The following is a 14,110-nucleotide window of genomic DNA, read 5'->3' as shown; positions in this document are numbered from 1 at the left end:
ATTGCAAAATGATATTGCTGAACAATTTGCAATGGTTATAAATAGAACGATATATCTTATTGTGAATACTTGTGTGCAGTGTGGCAAAAAATTCACATTATAAAGTGACTGTGAATACTTTGCCTTAAGCGGAAGTATTTATTTTAGTGCGTCATTTGTGATGTTCCATTTGGCTGTGGAAAATGTTCGATATCCTATTAGCATTCCTGTAGTATAGACAGGACCATGCAGTCAATTACCTAACGCCCGCATGAAGGCGACGAGTGCCAGAGGATAACCTTTCATCGGGGACGTGGCGGGAGTGAAGACATTATTCGGTAGGACCAGAATTAATGTAGGATGGATACTTTGCACATATCGTGTTAGTGTTTCGTTACCACATCAATGTAATGGAACCTCGTTAAATTAAACTCCGACAGCGCAGTGTGTCATTTATGACGATTCACTTCATGGCTAGAATAGCCTTTATCACCTTCTCACGCCAGCACGGATTTAGGTGGGTAAATATACCAGATATGTTTGGGGTATTTTTTTGTGATACTCCGGGTATGAAGGTAACATCATATAACAAAACTACAATGTTCACATTAAACTTAATTCCGTCTTATCAAGCTGCTCAAAATCTTTCAGACGTTTTCTTCTTCTTTCCGGTTAAAAAACCCACAACCCCAAAACAAAACTAAAACCCCATCATCTGTTAACGAGGGCTGGTGTTGGTTCAGTAATGATGCTTGTCATTTCACATGTATAATGTAACGCTGGGCCTGTTCCGTGTAATAAACTTTAGGATATCCTTACAAGAATATGTGACGACATTACTTACGAGTCAAGCAGACGGTCGTTTGAGTGTTACATAGATACATTTTCTTAACATGCAAAGAGGACACTTCGGTTTAGCACCTCAATTCGCCCTGTAGCCGAGGCAATGTCCTTGATAGGAACGTCAAGTTCACATTATGCTAAAAGAGTGAGCTGCGACCTTGACCTCATTTCATGCTGCCACGTGTAGAGGGCGTTCTGATACAAGAAAAGGTGCTTCCAGGGACACTGGACAACGTTGGGTGTAAAAGAATCACTTCCGGGGAAATACTAGACAGTACCTGACATGTGTTGACTCACTTCCGGTGCTGCAAGTTTGATTAGGGTTCGAGCAGCAGACGACATGCGGCTTGCACACACTGGACAGACAACGTGCCACCCAACACAATCCGAGCTGACATCCAGACACATCCATGACAAAGAACGTGCCACTCAACTACTGACAATGTGTCCCGAGTCTGTCACATTCCTGATACACTGCGTGCCACCCAGCTACACACAGTGTGCCCCGACTCTCTGTCACTCTCCATGCATAATGTGCCACGACTCACAATGTTGTGCCCTGACACTGAAACACTTCACGTATTCACAACGTGCCACACTGACAATACGCCCAGTGTATGTAATGCCGATGTAGTGCCGTAGCCAACGACGTTGGCTACATCCCCAGCTTAGGCTGTCGGAGGGTTGGTGTTTGTCGATACTGCTATTTCGCCTGCGTGTGCTATAGATGAACAAGGATCCTGCATGTCTGAAGACAACATCAGTCCTATCTCCGATATGAAATTAACGAGGATCGTATTTATCAAACAAATACGCATGGGATCTCATTCATTCGTCTCTTGCTTTAGATCGAATATTTCCAGAGTCAAGACGGATAACATCATGTATATAGGCAAATAAAAAGCAGTGTGTGATCATTAACATTTCTTGTTTTCATATTTCACTCCCTCTCGATCAACTACGAGCTTCTGGTATCCAACCTCTGATTGGTTGCCTATTTGTTGTTAAAACGCCCCACTCAGCAATATTCCAGATATATGGCGGCAATCTGTACAGGTCGAGTCTGGACCAGAAAATCTTGGAATCGAACTAGACACATATACTAGGACTGTACAAATACGATACACTAGCGACCACTCTTCTTTAAGGTGTGCTGTATGTGTAGAATGTGTTTAGACACGTGGAAACTGTACAATTGGGGTGCAAATGAGTGTGTGCTTATTAGACACAAATGACTACACATCACTGTGTCCCGTGTTAGCTGATGGTGCCTCAAGATAGAGAGACGAACAACACACACACACACACATACACACACACATACACACACACACAGAGAGAAACCCGGCAGCAAGTCGCGGTGGGAGAGGGATGGTTACCTGTCGGCCTCCGATACCTTGTACTCGGTGAAGAACCGCAACACATAGGAAGCAAGATACATTGATAGCACACTGAAATCCATAAAGTTATAATAGTCCATGGTATAGGATCGGGCGCCTGAGTGGTACACCTGCTTGCACTCAATCCATAATACACCTGAAATGAGAGAGAGTCGGAGCTATCTACATGGCTAGACTGAAGGGCAAGGGCGGAAGGGGAGATAACTGTGTTTACCTGTCAGCCTCCGATACCTGGTACTCCGTGAAGAACCGCAGGACGTAGGACGCTAGATACATAGATAAGACACTAAAATCAATGAAGTTATAATAGTCGGTGGTGTAAGCCCGGGCTCCTGAGATGTACACTTGTTTGCATTCAATCCATAGAAGACCTGCAATGAAATGGAGTAGAATAGATTCATGCAAAGTGTTACCTTCTCACTTGACAAACGGTGCACATATTATCCCCGTTAGATACCGCGGTCGTCTAGCTTACCATCAAGGGCACGCCCACAAACTCGGCGGATGATGCGCGTGCGTCTACTTCAGCGACAGTCGCTGTGTTAACATCGCTGTGTGACGGGGGTACAGATTCGTGTAATGTTTATCAGTTTCCATCGCAAATTTTGAATTTAGATCTTGATAAGATTCTCACTTCCGTCTCGAAACTTTGAAAAAAAGGAACGGTTGATTAGTTATTTTATTAGTTATGAACGTTTGTCCACGGGTTTCATTCGATGTCAGGATTATAGCTGTAAGATTCAAGTATGACGTCTTTGAATATACATGTGGTCTTTCAATATACATGACATTGTGGTTTAATTAGCATGTAGAAACTCGTAGAAAAAGTCAGTGTCAGTGCACTCTGCCCTTTGCACTTTGCCCTGGAATTTATCCCTGTGTCCGTCTTTCTATAAACACTCCCTGCGAACTCAAGGGAAGACGCAGTCAGTCAGAAGTATTCATCCAAAAGCAATGTGATTTGTCGCCGTACCCATTTTCAGACTTTATATGCATTTACAAAGAGTTGTGGAATTTTCAACGACACCATAAAGCCGACTGGAAGATTTTGTGTCACCATCCTAATGAAATATTGTAATTCGGAGCTTCATCTTTACACGATGATGGATGGCTAGTTCCAGGATGATATTACTGACATTTTATGTTTTTCTAGCTCAGCAATAGGTCAAACGTGCTGAAACTGATCGAGAGTCTAAAACTGTAATGTAATTATGCTGCGGTTTTCTGATTAAGTTACTGGGAAACAGTTCGACTTTTATGCCACTAGACAGAGTATTGCATACAGTGTCCGATTCCAAGTCGTGGTAAACAGTGTCTGCTGTCACAGTCTGGTGATATCACGTTGATGTAGTGCATTGCTATAAATGTTGAATGTCGCGGTGACAACGATTGTCTGTTGCAGACAGATAATGTCTCGCCTTCAATTTCCTTTTCTTCCAATCAAATACTGTCTCGCTTGTAGTGTCTTCTTTTACAAATCAAACAATGCTTCGGCACGTTTTTTTTTCTTAAAGTCAGATATAATGGCATGCTGACAGTTTTCCATAGTCAGACAATGGCGTGCAGGTATTTTCTGTTATTGTAGCCGTACCAAGTCATGTTGACAGTGTCTGTCTATGTAGTCGTACCAAGTCATGCTGACAGTGTCTGTTGTTGTAGTGGCACCAAGTCATGTTGACAGTGTCTGTCTATGTAGTCGTACCAAGTCATGTTGACAGTGTCTGTTGTTGTAGTGGCACCAAGTCATGTTGACAGTGTCTGTTGTTGTAGTGGCACCAAGTCATGCTGACAGTGTCTGTTGTTGTAGTGGCACCAAGTCATGTTGACAGTGTCTGTTGTTGTAGTGGCACCAAGTCATGCTGACAGTGTCTGTTGTTGTAGTGGCACCAAGTCATGTTGACAGTGTCTGTTGTTGTAGTCGTACCAAGTCATGTTGACAGTGTCTGTCTATGTAGTCGTACCAAGTCATGCTGACAGTGTCTGTTGTTGTAGTGGCACCAAGTCATGTTGACAGTGTCTGTCTATGTAGTCGTACCAAGTCATGTTGACAGTGTCTGTTGTTGTAGTCGTACCAAGTCATGTTGACAGTGTCTGTTGTTGTAGTGGCACCAAGTCATGCTGACAGTGTCTGTTGTTGTAGTGGCACCAAGTCATGTTGACAGTGTCTGTCTATGTAGTCGTACCAAGTCATGCTGACAGTGTCTGTTGTTGTAGTGGCACCAAGTCATGTTGACAGTGTCTGTCTATGTAGTCGTACCAAGTCATGCTGACAGTGTCTGTTGTTGTAGTGGCATCAAGTCATGTTGACAGTGTCTGTTGTAGTGGCACCAAGTCATGTTGACAGTGTCTGTCTATGTAGTCGTGCCAAGTCATGTTGACAGTGTCTGTTGTTGTAGTGGCACCAAGTCATGTTGACAGTGTCTGTCTATGTAGTCGTACCAAGTCATGCTGACAGTGTCTGTTGTTGTAGTGGCACCAAGTCATGTTGACAGTGTCTGTCTATGTAGTCGTACCAAGTCATGTTGACAGTGTCTGTTGTTGTAGTCGTACCAAGTCATGTTGACAGTGTCTGTTGTTGTAGTGGCACCAAGTCATGCTGACAGTGTCTGTTGTTGTAGTGGCACCAAGTCATGTTGACAGTGTCTGTCTATGTAGTCGTACCAAGTCATGCTGACAGTGTCTGTTGTTGTAGTGGCACCAAGTCATGTTGACAGTGTCTGTCTATGTAGTCGTACCAAGTCATGCTGACAGTGTCTGTTGTTGTAGTGGCATCAAGTCATGTTGACAGTGTCTGTTGTAGTGGCACCAAGTCATGTTGACAGTGTCTGTCTATGTAGTCGTGCCAAGTCATGTTGACAGTGTCTGTTGTTGTAGTGGCACCTAATCATGTTGACAGTGTCTGTTGTTGTAGTGGCACCTAGTCATGTTGACAGTGTCTGTTGTTGTAGAGGCACATGTCCGAAGCTGAAAGACTATTTCAGACCATAGACGCTCTGGTATATGTATTTTCCAGATCAACTGATAAACATTTGGCGAATATTTGAGGCACGATGCCGAGATTGTGGGAGAGGCGGGCCGTGGCCCGGGTGGGGCAATGAGCGCTAGGGTAGAGTGCGCCTGATATGAACAAGACAGGTGGGTCATGAGGGAGTGATGCTCAGAGGTACGGAATTATCTAGACTCACGATATTAGGATATACCACGGTGAATATATCTAGACTCACGATATTAGGATATACCACGGTGAATATATCTAGACTCACAACTGTGGGATATACCAAGGTGAATATATCTAGACTCACAACTGCAGGATATACCAAGGTGAGTTTATCTAGACTCACAACCGTAGGATATACCAAGGTGAGTTTATGTAGATTCACAAGCACGGGATATACCAAGGTGTGTTTATCTAGATTCACAACTGTAGGCTATAGCAAGGTGAGTTTATTTAGATTCACAACCGTAGGGATATACCAAGGTGAGTTTATCAAGACTCACAACTCTAGGTATTACCAAGGCGAGTTTATCCAGATTGGTTGTTGTATGATATACTAAGATCTATGGAAGGGTTACGCTGAGAGCTATAGGCTATTCCACGGTTAGGGGCATGGCTGTCGGGCATACTAAGGTGATTCTATAGAAGGGTTAGGCGGAGAGCTGTGGGATATACTACAGTGACTTTACAGAGGGGGTTAGACAGACAGTCAAAGAGATCGGTCGGCTATAAAACGTTGTTATCCCTCGTAGTACGTACCGAGGTGAGTGTATTCAAGGTTCAGAATGATAGCCATGGTTTAAACAAAGATGACTGTATCACGGAGAAATCAGACTGGACTATGTCAACTGAGATCGACACTTGTGGGATATACCGATGGGAATCTGTCTACTAGGTCTAGGTAAGACCAGCAGCAACAAGATATATCAAGCTGAATCTATCAATGAGAGACCGACAGCTGTAGGATATATCAAGGTGAATCTATCAATGAGAGACTGACTGCTGCAGGATATATCAAGGTGAATCTATCAATGAGAGACTGACAGCTGTAGGATATATCAAGGTGAATCTATCAATGAGAGACTGACAGCTTCAGGATAAACCGAGGTGGATCTCTCGTTGAGGAAAGCCCGACAGCTGCAGGATATACTAAGGCGAATCTATGAATAAGACACCGACAGCTGTACGATACCGAGGTGAACGGGGAAGAATAACAGCTATGGTGGCCCAAAATAATATACCGTGGTGGCTCCGTGGACAGTGAGGGAACGGGAACTGACCGCTGTAGGATACTGTGATGTATCTATCGACGAGTGAAGACTGGCAGCTGTATGATATACTGAGGTGAAGCTATCGACGGAAAGAGAAGAGGGACTGACAGATGTATGATAATCCAAGATGGCTGTCGATGGGATCGAGGATGGCAACTGCAGCCTACTTTGGGTGTGGGTAATGTATTTCAGGACATTGTCAGAGTGACTAATATGTTAGTTTACAGCCTGCTGGTGGTGTCCAGGCGATCGCTGCGAGCACTTACCTTCTCAAGGGGAATAGCCACGTACTAGAACACTGGTCTACAGGTCGTAATGGGCATGCGCAGTAAGAAGAAATAGGCCGCATTCGCATAACTATAGCAGATGGTTGCGACACAGCTAGGTGCCTATCCGCATGCATACAAGCAGAAGCACAAGGTAGGGTAATATGTCTCCTAATTCAGCATTCTCAACATGCCGATAAAACATGCTTAGAAACCGCAGAATGAGGTCAAATGTGTAAATGGAGTTAATAACATGAAACATTAAAAACATTTCACACTTTTTACAAATGACTCTAAGGTTCGTCGTTCTGCATACATTCGAGTATGTTATTTCACTGGAAGATTATGTATGTATTATAGTACACACAACAATACAAACATGGTAATACTCACCTCAAAAACATGTTATCAGTCATACTAAATCATGAATTGATGAATGCACAAATTTAGCTCAAATTACAAATGCTGTATACATATTGAAATCAGAGTATCATGAGCATTTTAGCGGATGTATCTAAAAAGACTGCAACTTTCAAATAATATAGGTCTTACTAGTTCAGACTACATTACACTTGTAATTATGTACTAGATAGCACGTTCACACGCACGTACATATCCAAAAACGCACCTGATAGCTAATATACAGATCTGTTGGTACCCTTACTTCCCTGACACCCCAAATACTTTACAGATATGTACGCTACACTTTACATCCTATAACCTATACAAACCGGCAGGTGCCCTAACTCACCTAATATCCAAATTCCTATACAGATCTGCAGGTGCCCTTAGAAACCCTAATTTATAAAATACTATACAGACCTGCAGATGTCACAACTCACCTAATATCCAAAATCCTATACAGATCTGCAGATTCCATAACCCACCTAATATGCAAATTCCTATACAGATCTGCAGGTGCCCTTAGAAACCCTAATTTATAAAATACTATACAGATCTGCAGATGTCACAACTCACCTAACATCCATAATGCTATACAGATCTGCAGGTTCCTACAGATATCCTTCCTAAAATAAATCATACTGCACCGATCTGCAGGTGCCCTTACTACCCTAATTTGTAAAATACTGTACGGATCTGCAGGTGCCCTAACTCACCTAATATCCAAAATACTATACAGATCTGCACATGAGTGATGAGAGTACTGGCTGGGCGGAGGGTTTCCTTCAAGATATTCTGTATCTTCTCCTCGCTGCTGAGATGGGCGTACTTGGTTTCATTCATCTCAGCGGTGGAGGTGATTGTCTCCCCTGACTCGGTAATGCGGAACGTAGCAGCCGCCAAGAGGATAAGGAAACAGATGTGTGACGCAGTGTGCGTGATGAACTTCGTCACCGGACAGCGCATGATGCGCCCAAACTGAAGGGAAATAAGTAACAGATAGGATACACAATGCAGGTGGGTGGGTAAATTAAACCACGTGGCCAAAACTAATAAACAAATATCAAAACCAAACAGGTATCAATTCTGATCGATAGGTTTGTTGTATGGACTCCTGTTGTCGTTATGTGACGTCATAACAAAAAGCCACATAATGATTTTGAATGATTACGTGTGGACTAGATAAACCTGTGATTGATACCCCGAGCATCGGCGGCTCAACACATGTACAACGACCCACTATGAACCCAGTAATCGAGTCTGACCCCAGTTGCAGGTAGTGTGCCTCGTCCTTATTGTCCTGGTAACATTTCTAAACCCAGAGAAAGGACATTTAACTGCCACTGTGAAGGTTCCAGTCTGACGGTTTGGAATCGTGAGTTTACACGTATACCTGGTGAATAAGTTGCTAACACCGGTGAATCATGAATCATGAAGAAAAGTATTTTAGGTGCCTTCCCAAACCTGAGCAGGTTGCATCGGGGTCAGCATATGAGAGGTTTACAACATAATTGAAGTGAAAGACTTCAGTAATACCAGAATATATAAATAACTACAGGTATGCACACGCTCTCAAAGACGCCTTCAAAAACATGGGTCCTGGGTCCCGTGCAGCATGTGTGCAGGTAAATGAGATTCGATCGAGGTATCGCTTTGTTGAATGATGACCTTGATATGACTGTCAAACAGGTCTCAATGATCTGTCGCATTAATTTTGATTCACCAAGTAAAGTGACCCGGGGCAGGAAGTATGCACCATGTGTGAAGGTCGACAAATGATACAAACAGGGAAGGATGATATAGTGGGGATTGTTCTTCTGGTTTGGGCCATACATTTGGCAACCGCATATTGGTAGCGTTTGTAATTTCTGGGGTAGAAAGCACTTCAAAGCGTATCCTATCCGATGCCCCTTTGTTTAGTAATATGTGTTACTGATCACTGCACTGTTTCTACAGAACGGATGTATACAGGATCTTGCCAAGAAAGTTCATGCATCGAAAGTAAAGATTCATCAGGGTGCCGTTGTGCAATGCCACCGTAGCGCTGATGTGACGGTAACTCCTATGCCTTAACATATTCTGACGACAGACGTAACTATCAGGTTGGTTTGTCGGCACCCATGACAAAATACAACCTACAATGTACCAGGTGCCTTGCCAAAAGGTGGGCACATCCTGCTCCACAGGTGGTGCATGTTAGAAACACTTGTAACAAGTAACTTCTTCACCCAAATAAAACATGGAAACGAAAACATATAGTTAGACATAAGTCAAAATTACGGTGTTTCCTTGGACATAATATAGTCCACTAATTGTCCACTAATTATTGTCCACTATGCAAGTGTTGTTTATAGCTTTACTTGTCAACCTTGATTAAAGCCGCTGCTTAATATTTTCGCAAGGTTACTGCACTGTTGCCAAGATGTGCCCAAAGACACTCTTAACAAAGGAGTAACAAACACACGAATAACTGGAATTGGAAACTTTAAGCGGTCTTTGTCATACAGTCTTTTTGAGGATTTGAGGAAGAACATTTGGCTACGTGTGCAGTCAGCATCTTATGACACTGTGATAACATTCACTTCAAGAATTGCCGGGACGCCGTGACGACACGACAACGTTCTTTCCCATGTCTGTAAACATTGTAATTACCAGGTGCCCCAACCCGAAAACTATCACGTTCCAGAATGTTCCTGATTTAATTTTAGACACAACCTTAGAAATGCAGTATTAAAGAGCGAAACTAAATGTTCGATTTTTACGACGTTGAGTCCAATCTTTTATGTTGGTCTGGAACAGCCTTTCAGTGTTCTGTAAACAGCTCATCTTCCATTTTATAGACGGGAGTTTACCAAAGAAACTGACTATACTACTCTCCTGACGTTATTCAGAATCTTCAGCCAACATCGTCTCTCGGGAGGACGAGGAGCCAGATGGGGTGTACACTTTAGTGTGAAACAATTATTGTCAAATATGTCAAATATTCATGGCAAAAGATTATGGCAAAATGTTCAGAAAATGTTTGCATCTAAATACAAATTTAACGTAATGGAGAAACCAAGGTTAGCATGCATTACAGTAATGAACTCAGATTCCGATGTTACCGGGTTCAAAGTTTTTACCGACTGATGATCCGTATAAAGATGATATCATATAGGTGAGACATATCTACTGACTAAATACAATATGCAATACTATGTCACACCATATACTCTGACAGAACCGAAAGTATGATGACGATCGACTAAAGACCCAATGCTTACTGTCTACTGACCTGTGATCCCTCCCCATCTTGACCCTCACGGACATACTGGAACTACCTCACGACAGTCTGTGTTCTTTCCCTTCCAACTATTTACATGTATACGCTTCAGCACGTCAATTCTGTTCAGCATTCAGGTGATATACATGGCGCTTATTCCTCTCATAGGGTAAACAAGATCGCTACCATTTGAATTAAGGATGCATAAACGGAGGAGGAAGTGCAAGATGGTCATTCTGCCAGGCCATGCTGTCGTAGGTGCAAAACTGTCCTGGGAGACGACTAGGTAAGCACCGTCTGACCCGTGAACTGAGGGAAAATGCCGGTGTATGCCATCTGTTGGATGGTGGCTGCGATTCAACAAGAACGCTTGGGATGACATTTACGTACCGCGTGGTTCTCGTATTGTCATGATATGTGTGAAGAGGTTCACAGATGCAGCCCAGCAATGTTTTGACAGCAGTTAAAGTTTTGGGGACCAAATCCAATTTTCAAGCATATAATGTTTTAGCCACTCACTGCACCTTCTTGCTAATTCAGCCATTCCACGAGCTCACAAAAACGTTGTCATGTCAACGGTTCCTGAATTGTGAATCGAATGCCTCTTTAAACTGTGTTTCAAGTGTGTGATGTCTTGTGAGCGCTAGGTTTGAATAAAGTCATTTGTGACATGGGCCATGCACGTGTCGTCCCTTGTCCCCCCCCCCACCCCCTTCAAAGATGGATAGTTGGATATTTGGCGGTTTCGTTTGTCTACGAATTCTGATCCGAAATATACAACAGTTACGAATTGTAGTTTATACATTTATAGAGTGACGTGTCGTGGTGGTCTACAGGCAGATACGTGTGTTTAGCTTGTAGACCCGCTTGCGTCCACCTAATGTCAAAAGCAGAAGGGAGTAACCGATCCCTCATTCTTTCAGTCGTTAATATAACATAAAGGTACTTGCGAGAAATGAGCCTCTGTTTGTTTCCATTCTCGACATCCTACCCCTAAGTATAAGGCTTTCGTGCTTAGTGCAATCTTATCTCATCTGACAGTTGCTGATTGTCCTTACAACGCTAAAGAGGATCACATGACGTGATCATTTCAACAATAAAATGGGTTCAATTTTGGCCAAGGAGTCAAGTGATTTAAATCTGACACCCAGAAAAAACGTTAATCCGTTCTCAGTTATTGGCAGCGACTCCTCTGGTTGAGTTAGACATTACAGTGACAATAACTACCCCATCGATTGGCACTGCCAGCATCCCCTGGCCTTGCCGCTCCCAGTAATAAGGGGCCGTCAGTGTGAGGACCCCGCGGTAGTTGGTCCTCACCGACGGTAGACCACATATCTGAATACACATCTAGCTCCTCCCAGCTACGAGGAAGATTAAAATTTAAGACAAGACTCTGAATTAGCTTTAGAGAGTGAAATCCAAGATGTTGAAGTTTCTGATTTAGAAAAAAAACCCTGACAAGTGAAGATGATTTAGGAAAAGAAGAAGGGTGTACAGGCCCGGTTGAGACTGATCGCCTGGCGCGGGGCTATAGGGTGATCTACAGCCATCTTGGAAAACAAATAGGATCCAGAGTCCACTGATGACCGGTCGGTGCATCAGGTTGTACAGATTTATAGGCTTAAAGAGGTTGTGTATCGATAACCAATCATCCCCGTCTTATAACCGGAAACAATCAGCGGACATTACACTTGCGCATGCTGGGTAGGCCATTCTGACGGTGTTGTAGGTCACGTGACATCACGCTTGGTCGCGTCACAGGATGTGAGCTCCGTGTTAGGAGTTCTTATGCAATATGGATCGGAGTGGCTCAAAATAGCACTTGTGCAAGAACCATATAGACATGGCATTCACCTAGCACATCACAAATAGATATATCATCTAATTATACGATCTTTTATGCACCTACTAATGAAGTAAAGATACAAATGCAGCAATGGATATAAATAATAACCTTGAGAAAGTTACAAGAAGATGTCAGAATTCGAATCCACGCATCGTCAGGGTGTCCAGTACGGCCCCCGTCAGCACCCCCGCCATGCAGCAGACGCATAACCCTCTCCAGTGTGGGACTTACAGTGAAAAGGAGGTAAACCTCATTTGAAAGTAAGACTCATAAACAGTCGGCAAGGCTGCCTTATCTACATGAGCAGTCCGATACATTGATACGTTTCTGTCGTTATTCTTTGCGCGACTGATTACTTCCATGGTAGTTGATCAGCCAACAGCACATCAACACAGCTCATGGTGGTATACGTGTATTTCCTCCATGAAGTCCCCCGCAACCCAAGTCTTCGACTGATGACGTAAAAAGACCCGAATACAATCAACCTGCAAATGTGGCCCAGTGTAACAGCACAGTATGTATGGCGTGGGCTAAGCTCTGTGGCGACGCGCTGTTGGAAACGCTCTACGTTTTCTCAAATAATCATTGAAACATCGGTGATAACTCTCAGCAACACATTTTCAGAATGGCATGTTATGTACTAAATAACAGTGGTCATTCACTTCCTTCACAACATCAGCTTCTGCCTTCTGGTCGCAGACTGTTGAAGCTGAAAAACAATCAGGGCCCGGAAACTGTTCATTCCAGCCAATATTGGTCTTTTGTATGATTACGTTTTGATCTTGTTTAACAGTTCGCTCCATAAAACATCATACTGTCTTACTGCCCTGCCCTGCCCTGCCCTGCCCTGCCCTGCCCTGCCCTGACCTGACCTGACCTGACCTGACCTGACTCTAATGGTTACCTAAGGGCACATTAGGGCTGTCGTGTTTCACATGACATAATATGAAGTCGTAATGTCATGACAGTAGAATATTGCCACTTATTATCAAGGTGACGTGATAAGCCAAACACGATTAGGCACATGACTTTCCACTTGTGGAGGTAACGTGATACCTGACTTGGCTATAATTGTCTGTAGGATGTAATGACGTAGCTTGCATTTAGTGGTGAAGTGAGTGAGTTTAGTTTTACACAGCACTCAGCAATATTCCAGCCATATGGTGGCGGTCTGCAAATAATCGAGTCTGGACCGGACAATCCAGTGATCAACAACATGCGCATCGATCTGCGCAATTGGGAACCGATGACATGTGTCAACCAAGTCAGCGAGCCTGACCACCCGATCCCGTTAGTCGCTTCTTACGACAAGCATAGTCGCCTTTTATGGCAAGCATGGGTTGCTGAAGGCCTATTCTACCCCGGGACCTTCACGGGTTCATTTACTGGTAAAAGGAAATGTACTGTAATGCAGTTGACAAACGCAACGTGCAGAAAGTGTTGTCTGAGCAGTATGTAAACCCTGACATTAACAACATTATGCTGTAGTTTATTTGTGTTCTTAATCCAATACATTACGCTTGTCCGGTGATTATCTGTAACACTTCACAAACAAATAGCCATCCGTGATGTACAGTTGCTGGACACACATTGGGTGAAAACCAACCTTCTCCGGCGTGATGAGGCTGTCAGACAATGTGACTTCGTGTATTTCACGTCAATGTATTACGAGGCACCGTCGTGTGGTGCTGATCTCAACATAGGAGCTCATGTATGTTCGCACAGTGTTGCTCTACTGTTGTTACCTACATTCCCCTTTTGTCATTAGCGTTATGATTTGTTAACCGTCACAACTTTTTACAGAGTTACCGCACTTGCCACAGACAATGTTACTGCAATAGAA

General features: G+C 43.4%; 1 protein-coding gene across 1 annotated transcript in view; it reads right to left on the bottom strand.

Annotated features, from left to right (window-relative positions):
* Positions 1-14,110, bottom strand: part of LOC137283606 (short transient receptor potential channel 7-like) — a 93,041-nt gene that overhangs the window by 18,222 nt on the left and 60,709 nt on the right. Inside the window, exons 5-6 of the mRNA XM_067815198.1 lie at positions 7,873-8,134; positions 2,437-2,593 (exon numbers count right to left, since the gene is read on the bottom strand). Coding sequence (XP_067671299.1) covers positions 2,437-2,593; positions 7,873-8,134 — 419 coding nt within the window. The remainder of the gene's footprint in view (positions 1-2,436; positions 2,594-7,872; positions 8,135-14,110) is intronic.

Source organism: Haliotis asinina, chromosome 5 (assembly GCF_037392515.1).
Source record: "Haliotis asinina isolate JCU_RB_2024 chromosome 5, JCU_Hal_asi_v2, whole genome shotgun sequence".
NCBI classification, from domain to species: domain Eukaryota; kingdom Metazoa; phylum Mollusca; class Gastropoda; order Lepetellida; family Haliotidae; genus Haliotis; species Haliotis asinina.
Note: the sequence above shows the minus strand (reverse complement) of the source record. Positions and strands in the feature narration are given on the sequence as shown.